Source organism: Ananas comosus, linkage group 6, assembly GCF_001540865.1.
Source record: "Ananas comosus cultivar F153 linkage group 6, ASM154086v1, whole genome shotgun sequence".
Classification (NCBI taxonomy): Eukaryota; Viridiplantae; Streptophyta; class Magnoliopsida; order Poales; family Bromeliaceae; genus Ananas; species Ananas comosus.
Window position 1 is genome coordinate 3,128,568 of NC_033626.1, and position 20,178 is coordinate 3,148,745.

At 43.3% G+C, this 20,178-nt stretch overlaps 1 protein-coding gene across 2 annotated transcripts; it reads left to right on the plus strand.

Moving 5' to 3' along the window:
* Positions 800-19,792, plus strand: LOC109711362 (putative respiratory burst oxidase homolog protein H). Of its 2 annotated transcripts, none has more exons than XM_020234362.1 (15): positions 800-1,101; positions 1,921-2,083; positions 2,189-2,237; positions 2,365-2,478; positions 2,569-2,991; positions 3,414-3,794; positions 3,893-3,988; positions 4,082-4,197; positions 4,283-4,385; positions 4,477-4,562; positions 4,731-4,887; positions 4,983-5,129; positions 5,230-5,358; positions 5,445-5,523; positions 19,414-19,792. In XM_020234362.1, the coding sequence occupies exons 1-15, from the start codon at positions 822-824 to the stop codon at positions 19,521-19,523; spliced, it is 2,433 nt and encodes an 810-aa protein (XP_020089951.1). In that variant the 5' UTR covers positions 800-821; the 3' UTR covers positions 19,524-19,792. The 2 variants fall into 2 exon arrangements, with proteins under 2 accessions (XP_020089951.1, XP_020089952.1); XM_020234363.1 differs by having other exon boundaries at positions 4,734-4,887.

A 20,178-nucleotide genomic window follows, 5' to 3' on the forward strand; every position in this document is an offset into this window, starting at 1 on the left:
TGTTAGTGTTTAATTTTTTAAAATTTATAAAATTTTAAAAGAGTTTTAAAAAAGCTGGTCATAATTGTAAAATAAAAAACTATAAATCAAACTTATCTCTTTTTCTTCAAAAACATAATTTTTTAAAAATACAAAAAAATAGAAAGGAAACCCAGGCCGGCACGAAGCCCGGGCCGGCCCGGGCGCCGGCCATGTTCCGGTACTAGGGTGGGCCAGGGGCGGGCCGGGCCTTCCCTCTTAAGTAAACGCGGCCGCCCGTCCCGCGCACGTTGATCATAAAGGGACGGCCGGGGCCGGGGCAGACCCTTGGCCCGAATCGGCCAGAGTAATATAGGCCGTGACCGTACCAGGCGGGCCAGGGGTCGGGCCGGGCCTTCCCTTCTAAGTAAACGGCCCAGCCCGTCTCGGCACGAATTCATAAAAGGGACGGGCCGGGCCAACCCTTGGCCCGAATCGGCCCGGGTAATGTGGGCCGTGCCCGCCCGGCACAGCCCACATTACACCCCTAAATAGAGATATGAGCTTTGTCTTTCATAGTAAAAAAGAACAGTAGACACATGACTTGTTATATAATATATTATTATTATTTTTTTTATTTTCTACATAATTTTTTATATTTAGTCAAATAAATTAGATTATCAGACTTGATTATAAAAATTTTGAAACATGAGTCAAAATTAGGACAGATTAAAATTTAAGGACTAAAGTGTGACAACCTTCATAGTTTGAGGACCAAACTTGCAATTTACCCTTTTTAATTTTAAAATCACATTCTAAAGCGCCAGGCCGAACGCCCCCGCAGGGCTGAATGATTCCCTCTCATGGCGGCCGCCTCGCCCCAGCCCCGGGACTGCGCCGCCGTTCCCGTCGACGACATCCTCGCCCACGACCTTGACAGCGCCGGCGCCGGAGGCAGTGGAGCCGGCGCGGGGAGGCCGAGATTAAGCCGGGCGCGGTCGAGCGCGCAGATTGGGCTGTGGACCCTGCGGCTCCTCGACAAGGCGCTGCGTGGGAAGGACGGCTGGAAGGCCGTGGAGAAGCGGTTCGAGCAGTTCGCCCTCGACGGGAGGCTCCCCAAGGAGAATTTCGGCAAATGCATTGGTAAATTATATATCTAATCTCTTTCTCTCTCTTGCTTCCTTTGGATTTGTACTTTTTCAATACCTGTGCAAATGTAACTTTGTGATTTTTCACTTGATGGTAGAATCAATAACGTCTTATGTGAGATTAAGGAGATCTACAGACTACTTCAATGCCAAGAAATTCAATTAGATATGTTAGATGTGACTCGAAATTAATAATCGACTTCAGTTCGGGATTTCGACTCCCCGACAGTTTCGCGGTGCGACCAAATTGGAAAATAAAATTGTGAAGAAAAAATGAATGGCTGTGGTGGGTGTCGGCCCGAGCCCCGCGTTACGGATCGGATCTAAAACCCGTTAAGAATTTCCTTTGTCGTTTTTGTTTTGCCCTAGAGGCGACAGATTGAAGATAGTTGTACTCTCCGAACATTCTATTCCCTTTTTCGTTCGATAGTGAAGTTTTCTCCTCCCTCGCCTGTGGTTTTTTCCTGCAAAGAGTTTTCCATGTAAATATGTATGTTTTTCTGTTTGTGGTTTGTTTATTCTGTGTTCGCTATTTTTCGTTTCCGTTTGTTTGCTTGTCGTAACAAGATAGAACATTCCAATAAAATTGCTGTTTGAGTAGAGTTTTTTCTCATGAAAAAGCAGCGAGCTTCTATTTCTTGGCCCCAGAAGCTCAGTATAGCTTTCCGCTGCAGTGAGAAGCTCCTGATTTTTGTTTGTCGAAGCAGGTTCAGGAGCAGGGCTAATTGGACATTCAGTAACATATTCTATAGAATAGATCTAGAAAGGTGTACTGTTAGTTCTAACATATCTGGCTGGAATCTGTGTGTTGAAGGGATGGCTGATTTTACGGAAGTTGCTGGGGAGCTTTTTGTCGCACTGGCGAGGCGTAGGAATCTCGAACTGGGTAATGGCATCACCTTAGATGAACTGAAGGAATTCTGGGAAGAAATGACCGACCAAAACTTTGATTCGCGGCTAAGGATATTCTTTGACATGTGTAAATCCATCCTTTTTTATTTTATTTTATTTAATTTTTTTAATATCGATACCAGTAGAATAGCTGTTTCATGACATGGTTTGTTTGCTCTTTCTTGCAATAGGTGTGACAAGAGTGGGGATGGAAAGCTCACAGAGGATGAGGTGAAAGAGGTTGGTAGTGAAACTCTTCTAATTTTATATATCTTTTGATGAGGAAAGACCTATCTATACATCAAAAATGTTCTTTTAATACTTCTGATTTTGGATAGCAAATGATTTAGATTTGTTTTCTGTAAAGGTTTTTATATTGAGTGCATCAGCAGACAAGCTAGCGAAGCTAAAGAGCCACGCTGCAGCCTACGCTTCTCTGATCATGGAGGGGCTTGACCCAGATGATCTTGGCTATATTGAGGTACTATGGAAGATGTATTGAAATTGGACTAATTTGTAATATGATAGACTCTGATATCTAATACTGAAACAATAATTTTTCATCTTGTAGATTTGGCAGCTCGAAACATTACTATTTCGAGGTGCGGTGAGCATACAAGAAAATGACAAGTTCCTAAAACGAATGAATAGCCTTGCAAGAACTATGACGCCGAGGCGGTACAGAAACCCTATAAAGAGATGTGTTACTAAAACTGCAGATTTTATTCATGAGAACTGGAAGAGGATTTGGCTTATTTCATTATGGTTGACACTGAATGTATGCCTATTTATATGGAAATTCGAACAATATAAACGGCGAGCGGCATTTGAGGTGATGGGCGACTGTGTGTGCATAGCAAAGGGTGCAGCAGAGACACTAAAGCTGAACATGGTGCTCATTCTATTTCCTGTTTGTCGAAATACACTCACGAGACTCAGATCAACTGGTCTTAGCAAAATCATCCCCTTCGACGATAACATAAATTTCCACAAGGTATGGAGGCCTGCATGAGATGGGTTAATTGCTAAATAGGTCCCTAATCTTTTTTGTAGGTTCCAGTTTGGTCATTAATCAATAATTATTATTGAATGGCAAACCTTTGTTCCTTTTGATCTCAACCTTTCTACTAGGTTCGTCGTTTAAATTGGATAGAAATGCCATATAATGACCTTATGAGACGTCTAAAAGTCGCTAATATGACTTTTGCACGACTTTTACATGATATTTCTGTCCAATTTGATGGAGAATTTAGCAAAAGGTTGAGGACCAATTGAAACGTTGGGAACCAAATTGAATCTACCGTAAAAGGTTCGGGACCCCTCTTGCAACTCACCCCTTGTATAAAAATTCAAAATCTGCTGAAACAATCTTAAGATGCCAATAATTCTTCTTTCTTTCATCAACACTTCTCTCAGGTCATTGCACTGGCGATAGTAATCGGGTCTCTTGTTCATACACTTGCTCATGTTACGTGCAATTTCCTGCGGCTGATCAACTGTCCGCAATCCAAATTCATGATTACTTTAGGACCCAACTTTAATTACCACCAGCCCACATACCCATCTCTTTTAGCAAGTGCTCCTGGAGTCACTGGGATCCTCATGATCGTCATAATGGCTTTTTCTTTCACACTTGCAACTCATTCTTTTCGAAGAAGTGTTGTGAAGTTGCCTTCGCCCTTACACCACTTAGCAGGATTCAATGCATTTTGGTATGCTCACCACCTTCTCCCACTTCTTTATGTCCTCCTAGTTGTGCATCCCTTCTTTATCTTCAGGAAGTGGTACAAAAAGGGGGTAAGATCCATCGTGCTCCTCAGCTTAGAAAATTTTGATATGTTCTTTTTCTTGGTGGACAATACTAAGTTAAGGCACTTGTTTTATTCTCTGTTCAGACATGGATGTACCTAGCAATTCCTGTCCTCTTTTATGCCTCTGAGAGATTAATTAGGAAATACCGCGAGAAGAACTATCGCGTGAGGATCATTAAGGTAAGCTAATTCCACTTATATATAGGTAAGTTTCGCCTAAGGTATCTTGTTTATTTTTTGAAACAAAAAATGAATTTTGCATCCAAATTTCAGGCAGCAATTTATCCAGGCAATGTCCTTTCAATATACATGGAAAAGCCTCCGGGTTTCAAGTACAAGAGTGGAATGTACCTATTTGTGAAGTGCCCAGATGTTTCATCATTTGAATGGTACATATTAGTATAATCCAAACAATACATGTATCATAAGATGTGATTTCCTCTCCTGTTTCAACATCTAATTTAATCTTAATAGGCATCCCTTCTCCCTCACTTCCGCGCAAGGAGACGACTACTTGAGTGTTCATATCCGCAACACTGGCGACTGGACGAGAAAACTTAGGAATTTGTTTGCAATGGTCAATTGAATTTGGCAATAATTACTTTATTTAAAAGCATAATGAACATAAAAGATTCAAAAAGACTTACGAAAGGTTTATATTGATGCAGGTCTGTGAGATTCCAGTTACTTCTAAGGACGGTAGTCTTCTAAGACTTAAAACCACAGTAGCAGATGCTGGGCTTGAAGAAACAAGGTGATTAGAAACTCAAAATATGAAAGTATGTTAGTGAACTCTTCCAACTTCTTTGCTAAAGACCCAGCTGCAGTCATGCGGAGTAAAAAAGCTAGTCGAGAAGCTAAGCTAAACAGGTCTTCATTGCCCTGATTAATATATATATATATATATATTTTTTCCCTTCAGTAGACGACTCCCGAAGCTCCTAATTGATGGTCCTTATGGTGCACCAGCGCAAGATTACAAGAAGTATGACATTCTTTTGCTCATTGGACTTGGTATTGGTGCAACTCCCTTTATCAGCATATTGAAGGATTTGTTGAACAATATAAAATCCGATGAAGTACATTCCTATGCCATTATCAGATTTCTCTTCTCAAAATATAATAAAACAAAAGAAGAAAATAAAAACATTCTAACAGGGATTAGTTGAAACAGGAGATGCAGAGAATACACAAGCCTGAGATAAACAACCTGAAGAGTAATGTTCGAGGGAGAGCTTACTTCCATTGGGTGACAAGGGAACAGGGCTCCTTTGGTTGGTTTAAAGGTGTAATGGATGATGTCGCAGAGAGTGACCACAATGTGAGTCCTCCGTTTAAACTGTTTTCCTGTTTAGTCTTTCTAACCTTGCCGTTCCTCCTAAGAGGGTTGTTGATGAATGATAAATTTGAATATTTTGCAGCACATTATAGAAATGCACAATTACTTGACTAGTGTGTATTTTGAAGACAATGAAAGGTCTGCTTTGCTTGCAATGGCTCAGGAGCTTCGGCACGCCAAAAATGGTGTCAACGTTGTATCAGAAAGCCGGGTAAATACTTGCTAAAATTAAATGAGAACACACTGGCAAAAAAAAAAAAGTATATTTTATAAACTTATGCCTTTTTTTTACTACAGATAAGGTCACATTTCGGAAGGCCAAACTGGAGAAAGGTGTTTTCTAATTTGGCCAATGCACACAAGTGCTCTCTTATAGGTATGTGCCACCACAAACGACTCACTTCATATGGGAAGAAATAATTTAATCTTTACTACAGTGGGAGTAGCATTCATGATTCAGATGGCTATATGTATATGAGTATCGTATCATGTTTTGCAGGCACATGGCTTCGAGTAGACTCAAAAATCTATTGTTAATTATCTCCATGAGATTGGGACACTTTCGATTAAGAGACCTTCATAATGTTAATGAAAACGGCTATAGTGATTTGTATTATGGTAGCACCTTAGTTATATGTGCTAAAGCGTATAAAGTGATTAAGTCCTAATTATATGTGCTAGGATAAAATGTTTGATTTCGTTGAGCTACGTGTATGTTTTAGAGCTCAGTTGGGTCCCACCCTAAGGTGAATGATTGACCAACTACTAAGTATATGCCAAGGATTAAGTTGAGTTTGATTTAAGGTTGACCGGGAAGTAGATCAAGACCTGGTCGATATTAGACTCAAGGGCGCATTCGGTTCAAAATTGGAATCTGAATCGAAATTGATCGGAATCAGATATAGAATGATATTTTGGGTTAGAATAACAATTGGAATAATTGATTCAAATTTTTATTGCTTGGTTGAGACGAAGAAAATTTTGGTTATAAAAAAAACTAAAATAAAATTGAAATTAAAATATAAAATATAAAATTAAATTTAATTGACTTCACAACTTAAAATATAGAATTACATTTACAATTTAAATTCAAACTAAAATTTAAATATTAAAAATTAACATCAAAATTTTGGAACGATAAGCCAAAATTTAAAATGTAAATATTTTTTTAAAAAATTAAAAGTTAAAATTGAATTTATAATTCAAAATATAAAATTAATTTACAATTTGATAAACTTTAAACTTACAATTTAAGGTTAATTGCATACAACTTGTAAACATCGCGAATTGCAATTCTATCTCTACGAAGTTCGATTTTCTTATATTATCCCTGCAAAAGTCCAGTGATATTCATATGTCCCTCTGGTTTGTTATCGTTAAAGAACTGTTTAGTTTTTAATAGCAGATAAGTGAAATGTCAATTTTGACATCACAAATATATCCCTCCAAAAGCTCCAACTTCTATAATCGTACAGAAATGTCGCCCTAAAAAATTTTCAATGGTCATCTTCTTTCTCATCTTCTTTCTCTTTAAAATCCAACCCAATTCACCATTATTGCAACCTCTTCTTTTACTCAGTTTCTTCTACATCTTTTTTTTTGAACAAAATAAGAAAAAATTATAGAGAAAATTGAATGGGGAAGCAACATACGTTCGACATGGACAAAACAGCACGCATCGTGGATGAAGAGGGACGGAGAAATTCTAATTACGGATTTAAAACTAGCATGAAGAAAAGAGAGGAAGAGAAAGAACAAGAAGGGTTCCCGTTGCTAGGGTTTTGATTGAGAGAAGAAAGTATAATATAAAAGGGGTAAAAATGTCAATTTACTTCATTGACTGACCACGATTAAGTATTTTACTTATGGTTAACTAAATTTTTCTTACGGATCCTAACGATAGGGACATATTTGAAAACATTAGGGCTTTTACAGAGATAATATATGAAAGTTGAACTTTGTAGGGATATATTTGCAATTTGCTATGTTTACAAGGAGCTGTATGCAATTAACCCTACAATTTAAATCCATAAATTTAATTCAAAATTTAAATTTAAATTTTGAATCAAAATTAAATTCATAGGTCAAATTTAAAATGCTTGATTGAATTTAAATTTCAATTCAAGTTCAAATCAAATTAAATTTCAATTCAAGTTCAAATCGAAAACTAAAATTAAAAAAATCAATTTCTAAATTTAAACATTGTCACGCCCCGGATTACACGTTTCCCAGGCACGCCGACAAATCCGCCGTATACAATGGAATTTTTCCTATATACGAAGCGATAGCTGTACCTGTAAATCATACAATACTACAAACAGTAGTATAGAGCTGCTAGAGTAAACAGAAGCTAAATAAACGGAGTTCTATATACATAGTCCAAAACTACGAGTACAGAGCTACTTGTACTGGCGAGTTAAGTATACTATGTACATGAACTCAAAACAAAACATCTACCTGCAGTAGGGGTACCTCTAGCTCGGCACGTCTGGTAAGGCTCTAACTCGCGACGCCATTGCCTCGATCCTGGTCGGCAACAGCAGCAGCCGAAGACGATGGCTCTGCAAAAACAGGGGATAAAACAGGGCGTGAGAACTACTGTAGAAACAGGTAGTCCTCAGTGGGTGCCGCCCTCAACAACATCGGTCCACCCACTAAGTCTACAGAAGGGAGCAAAGATAGTAGTAAATGCAGGAATGAAATCTATCGCTATGGATCACTACACTATCATGCTTTACACTAACCAACTGTAGGAAATGTCAAATCTGACCCAATCCAATTGGGACTGTAAGCATACCCGTCCTTGGGACTGTGAACACAACCGTCCCTGCCCAGTTGCGACTATCCAGCTACCTCCACACTATCTGGTCCGTGGAGAGTAAGTCCAACCGGCATGAGCTACACCAACGCGAAAGCACAACGCCCGTCTCCGGAGTGGCACTCGTGGAAGCTACCCAACCGAGTATGCAACGTATCTCTGTCGAGCTCAATCAGGCTCTCGAAGCCAAAGTCCAGTAACCGACTCAAACTGGTCTCACAACCAACAGGTAACGTGCCCTTGATACAATCCGACGTCAAAAAGGCGATACGGGTCCACCGTCAATCCCGACGGCACCCAACAGTCCGGAACAGCCTGAACGCTACTGTAAAAATACACCCGACACCCCAGCACGAGCGTAACTGAAAACTAAACTATCTGGAATACTCACTATGAGGATACTGCAACAGTATAAAATAATACAACGGCCCCTAGGGCTAAATCAGGTAGTTAAGCATATGACGATCATAATCGCGAGTTTTCTCCTAAGTCTCATCCAAGTCCAATATGTATATATATCCAAAGATAATAACTAAGGCTCCAATTCAGATTATGAATCATAGTAAATCAATGAATCGAGCAATTGCTATACACAAAATAATTCCACGAATACATGTCGACTATATAAGCACTTAGGAGTAAACCGATGATTAACCCACCTAAATCGCAAATCCCCGACAGTGAAGAAGGTCACCGGAGTCCCTGTCAAGCTCGGTGCAGCTCCCCGAACCAGCGACAACAACGCTCCACGGGTCTAAACATAGAAGCCCACAATAAGCCTCGAATCTGCCCAAAGCAACAGCAGCAGAGAGAAACAGTGATACGACCAAGCTAATCTTCACCAAATTCGGCAAGTAAAGGCTTCGTGGATTCCTCTCGAAGTCTCGAATCCAACGAACCAAATCTCGTCAAAATCCGACGCTCCTACGCCGAGAACGAGTCGAAACGCTGACGGTCGACGACGACAATCTGCGAATCAGCACTTAGCTCGAATTTGATGATGCTTGGAAAATGAAGAAGCAAATCGACGGAACACCCACCTCGACAGCGACTAGCACCAGTGCGACGTCAACAACGGCGAAGATTCACGCTCGCCCGGCCTCATCGCGATGTAACGGCAGCAACCGTATCCCCGAACGGCTCCGCGGCGCGACGTCGGCGACGAAAGCTCCACCCGAACTCCTCCCTAGCCTACAATCGGTTTGAGAGTGAGAGAGAGGAAGAAAAAGCAGAGGAACTCTCTCTCTCTCCACACAAGGCTAAATAGAGAGAGGGAGAGATGGTGACACAAACAAGGCTCGAAAAGACCAAAAAGTCCTCCTACCTACCCTGGCGTACCGGTACACGGGCTCGCGTACCGGTACAAGAAGCCAACCCGAGAGCAGTTTGCGCGCAACCAGTGCAGTGTACCGGTACACCCTGATGGCTGTACCGGTACAGCAAGCAGAAAATCAATTTTTTGCAGATTTTCTTGCTAAATGCTGCTCTCGCGTCGCACAGTGTCCGTTTTGCGTCTATTTCGCGCCAACGCAACTCAGACTTGTCTCGACACTCTCCAGAGCTGTCGACAAGCCTTCACTGCTGAACACCAGGGGTCTCACATCCTCCCCTACTACAAAAAGTTTCGTCCTCGAAACTTAAACATACCTCAGCTTAGGGCATTGAATAGGTAGGGATAAGACTCTCATTACCGTCTCATGCTCCCAAGTCGCCTCCCGCTCCTCGTGATGGCTTCACTGCACTTTCACATACGGGATGACCCGGTTGCGCAATTCTTTCGTCTTCCAAGCAAGAATCCGCAACGGTCGCTCCTCGTATCTCAGATCCTCGCCAATCTCGGGTGGAGTGAAGTCAATCACGTGAGAAGGATCGAAAACATATCTCCTCAATGCCGAGACGTGGAAGACATTGTGAATGCCAGTTAGTCGGGGAGGTAGAGCAATCCTGTAGGCAACCGGTCCAACTCGCTCCAATACCTCGAAAGGGCCAACAAACCGTGGACTGAGCTTTCCACGTAGTTCAAATCGGCGAATCCCTCTGGACGGCGAGACTTTGAGGAAATCATGATCTTCAATCTGAAACTCTAAGTCTTGTCTCCCGGTATCGGCGTGGCTCTTCTGACGGCTCTGGGCTGTCAAAAGGTGTCGTCGAACAACTCTCACCTTTTCTTCAGCCTCTAGCAAAATCTCAAGCCCTAAAGTCCTCCTCTCACCCACATTGCTCCAAAACAAAGGGGATTGACATCTGCGTCCATACAATGCCTCAAACGGAGCCATCCGGGTGCTCGCTTGATAGCTGTTGTTGTACGCAAACTCAGCTAGTCTCAAATGTCGATATCACCCTCCTCTAAAGTCCAGGACGCATGCTCTCAGCATGTTCTCTAGAGTCTGAATAGTCTGCTCTGACTGACCATCAGTCTGTGGGTGAAACGCCGTGCTGAACTGCAGCTGTGTACCCAAGGCTGTCTGCAAACACCTCCAGAAATGTGATACAAATCTCGGATTCCTATCAGATACGATCGAAATCGGCACGCCATATAGCCTAACAATCTCATCCAGATATAGTTGCGCGAGTCTCTCTCTGGACCAGGTGGTCTGAACCGGTAAGAAGTGAGCAGACTTGGTCAGTCTGTCCACTATCACCCAAATCGCATCGTAGCCACCCTGCGCTCTAGGCAATCCCACGACGAAGTCCATAGTGATCTGTTCCCATTTCCACTCGGACACTGGCAGACTCTGAAGTTTGCCAGCAGGCACCTGATGCTCGGCCTTCACCTGTTGGCAAGTCAAACACTGAGCCACAAATCTGCCAATGTCTTTCTTTATTCCATTCCACCAAAATTGTGCCTTTAAATCCTTATACATCTTGGTTCCCCCAGGGTGAACCGTATAAGGTGAACAATAAGCCTTTCTCAAAATAGCCTCTCGGATCTCTGAATCCACAGGCATACACAGCCGGTCCCTGTACCGTAGTACTCCTGAACTGTCCACAGCAAAACCCTCAGCCTGGCCCCTGTTTAACTGCTCTCGAATCCTCAACAGGTACGGATCTCCACTCTGTTTCTCCCGGATCCTATCCAACAGAGTGGGCTGCAAAACCAGAGACATCAGTCTCGCGGTAGATTCAGGGGACACTATCTCAAGCCTTAGCCGCTGAAACTCCTCGAGTAATGGCCTCTGCTCAGTGATCATCAAACTCAGGCTCTGCACTGACTTCCTGCTCAACGCATCTGCCACTACATTCGCCCTGCCGGGATAATACTGAATACTAATGTCATAGTCCTTCAATAACTCTAACCACCGGCGCTGCCTCAGATTCAGTTCCCTTTGAGTGAACAGATACTTGAGACTTTTATGATCAGTGAAAATCTCGCAGTGCTCGCCATACAGGTAATGTCGCCACAGCTTCAAAACAAAGACTACCGCGACAAGCTCCAAGTCATGCATAGGGTAATTCTTCTCATAATCCTTTAACTGCCGTGAAGCATAAGCAATTACCCTACCATGCTGCATCAACACACAACCCAGTCCACTGTGCGATGCATCACTATAGATCACGAATCTTTCCCCCATTACAGGAAGGGCAAGGACAGGAGCTGACGTCAACCTCAGTCTCAACTCATCAAAACTCCTCTGACAATCCTCACTCCAGATGAATCTAGTCCCCTTGCGCGTCAATCGAGTGAGGGGTGTGGAAAGCTTCGCAAAGCCTTCCACAAACCGACGGTAATATCCTGCTAGTCCAAGGAAGCTCCTCACCTCTGTCACCGTCGTCGGTCTGGGCCAATCCCGAATCGTATCAATCTTCCTCGGGTCGATTACTACTACCACTGCTGATATCACGTGGCCCAAGAAAGCGACTTCCCGTAACCAAAACTCGCACTTCTTTAACTTGGCATACAACTTCTTTTCTCGCAGAAGTTGTAGCACAATCTTTAAGTGCTCCTTATGTTCGACATCTCTCCGGGAGTATATCAAGATATCATCTATGAAGACTACCACAAATCTATCCAAGAACGGCTTGAACACTCTATTCATCAAATCCATGAATGCGGCAGGGGCATTCGTCAATCCAAAAGGCATCACTGTAAACTCATAATGTCCGTACCGAGTCCGAAAAGCCGTCTTGGGAACATCCTCGGCCCTCACCCTCAACTAGTGGTAACCTGACTGGAGATCAATCTTCGAAAAGACATAAGGTCCTTGCAGTTGATCAAACAAGTCATCAATGCGCGGCAAAGGGTACTTGTTCTTGATGGTCACTTTATTCAGCTCCCGGTAATCTACACACAACCTGAGCGACCCATCTTTCTTCTTTACAAACAGCATTGGCGCTCCCCAAGGCGATACACTGGGTCTCACATACCCCTTATCTATCAGATTCTGAAGCTGCACCTTTAGCTCTCTCAGCTCCGCCGGTGCCATCCGATAAGGTACCTTCGAGATTGGTGCAGTATTAGGAACTACATCAATCACAAACTCAATCTCCCTCTCCGGCGGCATCGTCGTCAACTCAGGGGGAAACATATCTGAAAACTCACGGACCACAGGAATATCCTCGAGTCCCAGCGTCGCCGTAGGTACCTCAACAATAGTCGCCAGAAAGGCAACACATCCTCTACTCATCAGTTGTCGAGCCCTCGCCGAAGGTATCCAAGTGGCAAACAGCGTGCTCCTGCAGCCTCTAAAAGCGAACTCCTGGCCTGGCTCGCGGAACGTCACCGTCCTCGCTCCACAATCGATCGTAGCATAGTACCGCGCTAGCCAATCCATACTGAGCACAACGTCGAAGTCCTGCAGCTGCCCTAGCACCAACAGGTCTGCGGGCATGACCCACGAATCCAATTGCACCGGATATGACCAACAACACTCTGCAACCTGTAACACATGGTCGGAAATCTGTACCTCTCGTGCCTGTGACAATGCCCCTGACTCTAGACCATGCAACAATGCAAATGCTCGGTTAACAAAAGAATGCGAGGCACCGGTATCAAAAAGAGTACGAGTACGAATGCCAGAAATCAAAGTGATACCTGCCACCACTCGGTCAGTTGCTGTAGAGTCCTCCACCTGAGCTGCGTAGACTCTGCCACTCGGAGCCTGCTGTCGCCGCTCACCCGAACCTGGCACAGACGATCTGTCCTCCTGGCGGAAACTTGGAGCTGCTCCAAAAGAAGGCTGAGATGCCGGCTGTGCTTTATGCAGTGGATGGGGTTGGTGATGCTGCACGGGGACACGCTGACCTCATATGTTCAGGCTGACCACAACCATAAAACCTGCCCTCTCTCTGCTCGCACTGCCGGGGCCAGTGTAGTCCCCCGCAGATCACACACTGCGGTGTCCTCTGAGTCTGCCCCTGCTGACGGGATCCCCTGGAACGCTGACGCTCCGAAGACCCACGACCCTGAGAGCATGATCGTGGAGGCCTCGGCGGATGCCTGCTGCTCGACGGTCCAGCATCATCTGAAAATGGGCGCTTCCTGTCCTGACTCTGCCCTACGGCCTGAGTCCTCTCCTGTAGTGACACCTCACCTCTTTCTACCCAGAAGGCCTGCTCAATGGACGCATTCAGAGTCCTCGACCTCTGCGTCCGCACCAACCTGAAGATGTCGGGTCTAAGTCCCTGCTCAAACAGATAGACCCTGTGTGCCTCGTCTTTGGCCACAAATGGCACACAGTTCAGGAGTCGAGTAAACTCCCGAATATACTCCTGCACTGGACGATCCGCCTGCTGAATCCTCTTCAAATCCTCCTCAAGCTTCTGTTTCACACTGTTGGGAAAGAACATTCCAAACAGCATACCACAGAACTCATCCCATCTCAACTGCAACGCTACCAGTCCCTGCTCTCTCCTCACTCTCCTCCACCAGGCGTAGGCATCACCTGCCAAGCAATGGACTCCCAAAGACACCTGCTACCCCTCCGGAATGAACAGATCCTCGAATAACTTTTCCATCGCACTGACCCATCCCTCAACAACCCAGGCCTCAGTGCAACTGCCATCGAAAATCGGTGGATCAAAACGGCAAAAACGAGCCAACCTCTCCGTCCACCGCTCCTGCTCGGCCTCTGTCAACTGTACTGGCCCCCTAGCCGGCGCAACTGGCGCTACTGCAGCTACTGTTGGCGGAGGGACTGCTGCAGCTGGTGCTGTCACTGGGGTAGTCGAAGGTGGAACAGACAACTCTGGTGCCCTCGGTACTGAACTCTGGGGTGAAGCTAGCCTCTCGCACATCCTCTCCAACAACTCCCCCTGCCGCCTCCTCACCTCAGTCAGGGCGGCTATCTGTGTACTCAAATCCGGGAATGCACTCGCCTCTGGTCGAACACTCTGCTCCCGCGGGGCACTCGGCTCCACATGCTCAGGCATCTCGGAAGGTCCGCACGATCCTGCGACAACTGGGCACGCTCCCGTAACGACGGTCGACCTCGGCGACGATACATAGCTGCAAGAAACAAATCGGGGTCACATGAAACACATACGCTCGACCCAATCAACGAAAGTCTGGAAGGCGGTCCCTGTTTTCCTCCAAAATTATGTTGTCTGCAGCTAACATAATTTCTCAGGCCAAAACAGGCACTCCTTCAATCACTCACCCCACTATGGGAGGAGTTAAAACAATTAATCATTGACTTTCGTAATAAATTACGCCTCTCGCGTCTTGCCTCCCTAAGGTTTGCCAAACTTAGGTTTTCTAGGTCCCAACGACCTAATGCTAAGTTCTGATACCAACTTAATCTGTCACGCCCCGGATTACACGTTCCCCGGGCACGCCGACAAATCCGCCGTATACAAAGGAATTTTCCCTGTATACGAAGTGATAGCTGTACCTGTAAATCATACAATACTACAAACAGTAGTATAGAGCTGCTAGAGTAAACAGAAACTAAACAAATGGAGTTCCATATACATAGTCCAAAACTACGAGTACAGAGCTACTCGCACTGGCGAGTTAAGTATACTATGTACATGAACTCAAAACAAAACATCTACCTACAGTAGGGGTACCTCTAACTCGGCACGTCTGGTAGGGCTCTAACTCGCGACTCCCTTGCCTCGATCCTGGTCGGCAACAGCAGCAGCTGAAGACGATGGCTCTGCAAAAACAGGGGATAAAACAGGGCGTGAGAACTACTGTAAAAACAAGTAGTCCTCAGTGGGTGCCGCCCTCAACAACATCGGTCCACCTACTAAGTCTACAGAAGGGAGCAAAGATAGTAGTAAATGCAGGAATAAAATCTATCGCTATGGATCACTACACTATTATGCTCTACACTAATCAACTGTAGGAAATGTTAAATCTGACCCAATCCAATCGGGACTGTAAACATACCCGTCCCTGGGACTGTGAACACACCCGTCCCTGCCCAGTTGCGACTATCCAGCTACCTCCATACTATCTGGTCCGTGGAGAGCAAGTCCAACCGGCATGAGCTACACCAACGCGAAAACACAATGCCCGTCTCAGGAGTGGCACTCGTGGGAGCTACCCAACCGAGTATGCAGCGTATCTCTGTCGAGCTCAATCAGGCTCTCAAAGCCAAAGTCCAGTAATCGACTCAAACTGGTCTCACAACCAATAGGTAACTTGCCCTCGGCACAATCCGACGTCAAAAAGGCGATACGGGTCGACCGTCAATCCCGACGGCACCCAACAGTCCGGAACAGCCTGAACGCTACTGTAAAAATACACCCGGCACCCCAGCACGAGCGTAACTGAAAACTAAACTATCTGGAATACTCACTATGAGGATACTGTAACAGTATAAAATAATACAACGGCCCCTAGGGCTAAATCAGGTAGTTAAGCATATGACGATCATAATCGCGAGTTTTCTCCTAAGTCTCATCCAAGTCCAATATGTATATATATCCAAAGATAATAACCAAGGCTCCAATTCAGATTATGAATCATAGTAAATCAATGAATCGAGCAATTGCTATACACAAAATAATTCCACGAATACATGTCGACTATATAAACACTTAGGAGTAAACGGATGATTAACCCACCTAAATCACAAATCCCCGACAGTGAAGAAGGTCACTGGAGTCCCTGTCAAGTTCGGCGCAGCTCCCCGAATCAGCGACAACAACGCTCCACGGGTCTAAACATAGAAGCCCACAATAAGCCTCGAATCTGCCCAAAGCAACAGCAGCAGAGAGAAACAGTGATACGACCAAGCTAACCTTCACTAAATTCGGCAAGTAAAGGCTTCGTGGATTCCTCTCGAAGTCTCGAATCCAACGAACCAAATCTTGTCAAAATCCGACGCTCCTACGCCGAGAACGAGTCGAAACGCTGACGGTCGACGACGACAATCTGCGAATCAGCACTTAGCTCGAATTTGATGATGCTTGGAAAATGAAGAAGCAAATCGACGGAACACCCACCTTGACAGCGACTAGCACCAGTGCGACGTCAACAACGGCGAAGATTCACGCTCGCCCGGCCTCCTTGCGATGTAACGGCAGCAACTGTATCCCCGAACGGCTCCGCAGCGCAACGTCGGCGACGAAAGCTCCACCTGAACTCCTCCCTAGCCTACAATCGGTTTGAGAGTGAGAGAGAGGAAGAAGAAGCAGAGGAACTCTCGTTCTCTCTCCACACAAGACTAAATAGAGAGAGGGAGAGCTGGTGACACAAACGAGGCTCGAAAAGACCAAAAAGTCCTCCTACCTACCCTGGCGTACCGGTACACGGGCTCGCGTACCGGTACAAGAAGCCAACCAGAGAGCAGTTTGCGCGCAACCAGTGCAGTGTACCGATACACCCTGATGGCTGTACCGGTACAGCAAGCAGAAAATCAATTTTTTGCAGATTTTCTTGCTAAATGATGCTCTCGCGTCGCACAGAGTCCGTTTTGCGTCTATTTCGCGCCAACGCGACTCAGACTTGTCTCGACACTCTCCAGAGCTGTCGACAAGCCTTCACTGCTGAACACCAGGGGTCTCACAAACATATTTTAATTAAAAGTTAATGTTAAAAAAATAAATTTAATTTCAAAAGAAAAGTATAAAATTTAATTGGAATATTTTTGGAATAAAGCTTTCATTCCACCTGGATTGAAAGAGGGGTAATTGGGGGATTCATACTCTACCCAAGAATCGGAATCGAAATGGATCCCCCCTATACCAAACACCCACAAACGGAATCATCCATTTCGATTCCGATTCCTGTGAGATAAAATGGCAAACCAAATGTGCCCTAAGTATATGTGTTAGAGTCTAATTGAATTTAATTGGCTCTAAGTATATGTTTTAGAGTCCACTCATAGTCTGCTGCACCTTGGTTGTTTGCCGTAAGACGACATGTGACCAAATCCTTAGTATTTGTTTCGAGGTTAGTTGGATTTGATTTGATTCCACCCGAAGGTAGAAGATGGCTAGATCCTAAATATATGTGTTAGGTTTAGCTTGGTTTGATTTGTTTTCTACTCTAGTTATATAGGCTAGAGCAATTGAAAATTATAAGTAATAATAGCATGACACTTCGAGTTTGATATGAACAAACCATTATTGTTTTTTCATAACATGAGATTTCGTAAAAGTTTGTGACACATCTAGAATTTGTAGTAGTCTTATATATAAGATATAATAGAGTTAAATCTCTTAATTTGATTATAGCATTTTAGGTGGTGGGTAGGTCCAAGAGGTTAAGAGAGTTCAGCAAGCTTAGGGCTTAGATTAGTCCTAGGACGGGTGATTCCTTGAGAAGTGGAGCGTTACAAAGTTGTTTAGATCCTAAATTATATGTGTTAGGATTAGCTGGTTTTGATTTATTTTCCACTTTAGTTATATGTGGTAGAGTGAAAAGTTGATTAAGCCCTAAGAATATGTATTAAGGTTAATCGGATTTTATTTGAGTTTTGGTTTAGGTAGAAGATGGCTAGTGTTTGGGTAGAGAGAGGGGGAGAGAGAGAATTCCTCTGCCCCCTTTCTGTTGCGTTGTAGGGTAGGGAGAAGAGAGATTCCTCCCCTCTGTCATACAAGCAATGGGAGGGAGAGGTCTCTTCTATTTTTTTTTCTTTCTTTTTTTTCCCCTTTTATGAGGACAGAGGGATAAGGTTCCTCATTTGCTATAATACCAAAAGAGGAAAAAGAAGGGGATTAAGAGATAGAAGGAGAAAGAAATATTTTTTTGAAAAAAATGTCTATTTATTTATTTATTTATCTAGTGAAGCTGAGTTACGTAGTCGAATGATAGAATGGGATGGAAAGTCAAATAGCGCGAGTCTACCGTGAGAACATTTTTTTTCTTTTGGGTGAATTTTTGATATTTGCGAACGTCCCTCTTTTCTTTTACTCTATTTATTTATAGGGAGAATGCTGGAGGGATAAAAGAGATACGGACACCGATGGTAGAATGAATGAAGGAATCGTAACAATATTTTTTAAAATTTTAAAGTGAAGCTAGATATCAGAAACGGAGATAGTTGAGAGATTTTGAGAAATTTTTTGCATTTGTTGAGGATACATAATGGGATATGGATGGGATATGAATGAAATATTATCTCCATAAAATAGGGCTCGTTTAATTTAATGGCCCGAAATTTAACCCAAGCCATTTAAATGAGACCCATAAAATTGAATGGGCCGAAATTTATTATAAATCATCTTAATTGGGCTAAGGTGAGTTGATTTACATATGGCCAATAGAATTAAATGGGCTGAAATTTATGCCAAACCAATTGTCTAGCTTAAATAAGGGCCACCAAGTTGATTGGGCCAAACAATAAAAGTTTTTTCTTGGCTGACTTAAATGAGGCTCACAAATTTTAGTGGGCGAAACAATAAAATTTCTACTGGGCTAATTTAAATGAGGCCCACAAAATTGAATGTCTGAATTTCTCCTAAGTGAACTTGAATGAGTCTACTATAAATGAAATTTATTCCAAATCAACATTATTGGGTCAACCTGATCTAAGTCATACTCAATAATAATCTCTTCCCCTCTTTATTCTCTCTTTTTTTATTATCGTTCTCTCTCTCTCTCTCTCTCTCTCTCTCTCTCTCTCTCTCTCTCTCTCTTCTTTTCTTTTACTTCAACAGGTAAAATTTATACTCGAATATTAGGGCAAACTGTGTGGATAATCCTTGCAATATTCTGATATGGCGACTTAATTCGTAACTTTCTCTTGTAACGTTTCACTCCTAACTGCTTAAAAGCCTAGCAACAAATATTTTTTGCCACAGTAGAATGACCATTTAACCTTGTTTCAAGTGTTGAAACAAGAAGGCCATTTTATGGTAAAAGGCTAAAAGTTCACTTACGCGAAAAAGTAGATGTTGTTGAGGGGTGAGAGATGGAATTGCAGCATATGAGCAAGTTCAAGGACTAAGCAACAATATCGAGATGGTTTGACGATAATCCATCCATTTTAGCGCAAATATTATGTAGTATATTATCAGGCATTGTTTATGGCCTAGCTAACAGAGTACTTGCAGGTGTTTTCTATTGTGGGTCTCCAACACTTACAAAGGAATTGAGAGATATTTCGAAAGAGTTCAGCCATACCACCTCGACACAATTCCATTTCCACAAGGAGAATTTCTAAAACCGCATGAGGAGAACAGAGATAAAGGAAAATTTCTAACACCGCTTAAGGAGAACAGCTATAGCATATACTTTGTATAGGAGGAGAAACAGATTAGTGTATTACATGGTTTTGCTGGAAGCTACATGTGCAGAATTTGTATTGTTTGTTAGTATTTTCAATATACAGACTTAAGGAATATATAGATAGAATATATCTTGGAACAAAGAGAGTTTGTTGTTACAATAATTAATCGAATATATCTTGAAACAAGAGAGTTTGTTGTTACAATAATTAATAGATAGAATATATCTTGGAACAAAGAGAATTTGTTGTTACAATAATTCCCCAGGAAGACTCTTCTTTTCTGCTTTTTGCACGAGCTGTTCTTGAGCTTTGCCTCAGAATTTCTCTTCGCCTCTTTGTTTTGAATTGTCCGTCTTATGAAACACTTCCTTCTGTCTTGTTGTTTTGCTCCTTTAGAGCTGCGTGCCGGTTTGGCTCCTCCTTTAGTGCCAGTAACTGATTACTTATCACATCATTTGTTTCAGCTCCTTGTAGCAGCTTTGGAGTTCTTCCTTTGCTTACTCTACTTTTACTATGGCTTTTGGTCACTCTACTAGTGGGTTTTATAACTTTAATCCACTCCCCTCCTCCATTTATCTCCCGTCCCCTC

Coding starts and splice junctions, on each gene's coding strand:
- LOC109711362 (XM_020234362.1), top strand. CDS start 822: ATGGCGGCCGCCTCGCCCCAGCCCCGGGACTGCGCCGCCGTTCCCGTC. Junction 4,563..4,730: donor GCTGGGCTTGAAGAAACAAG/GTGATTAGAAAC, acceptor TTTTCCCTTCAG/TAGACGACTCCCGAAGCTCC. Junction 5,359..5,444: donor ACGTTGTATCAGAAAGCCGG/GTAAATACTTGC, acceptor TTTTTACTACAG/ATAAGGTCACATTTCGGAAG.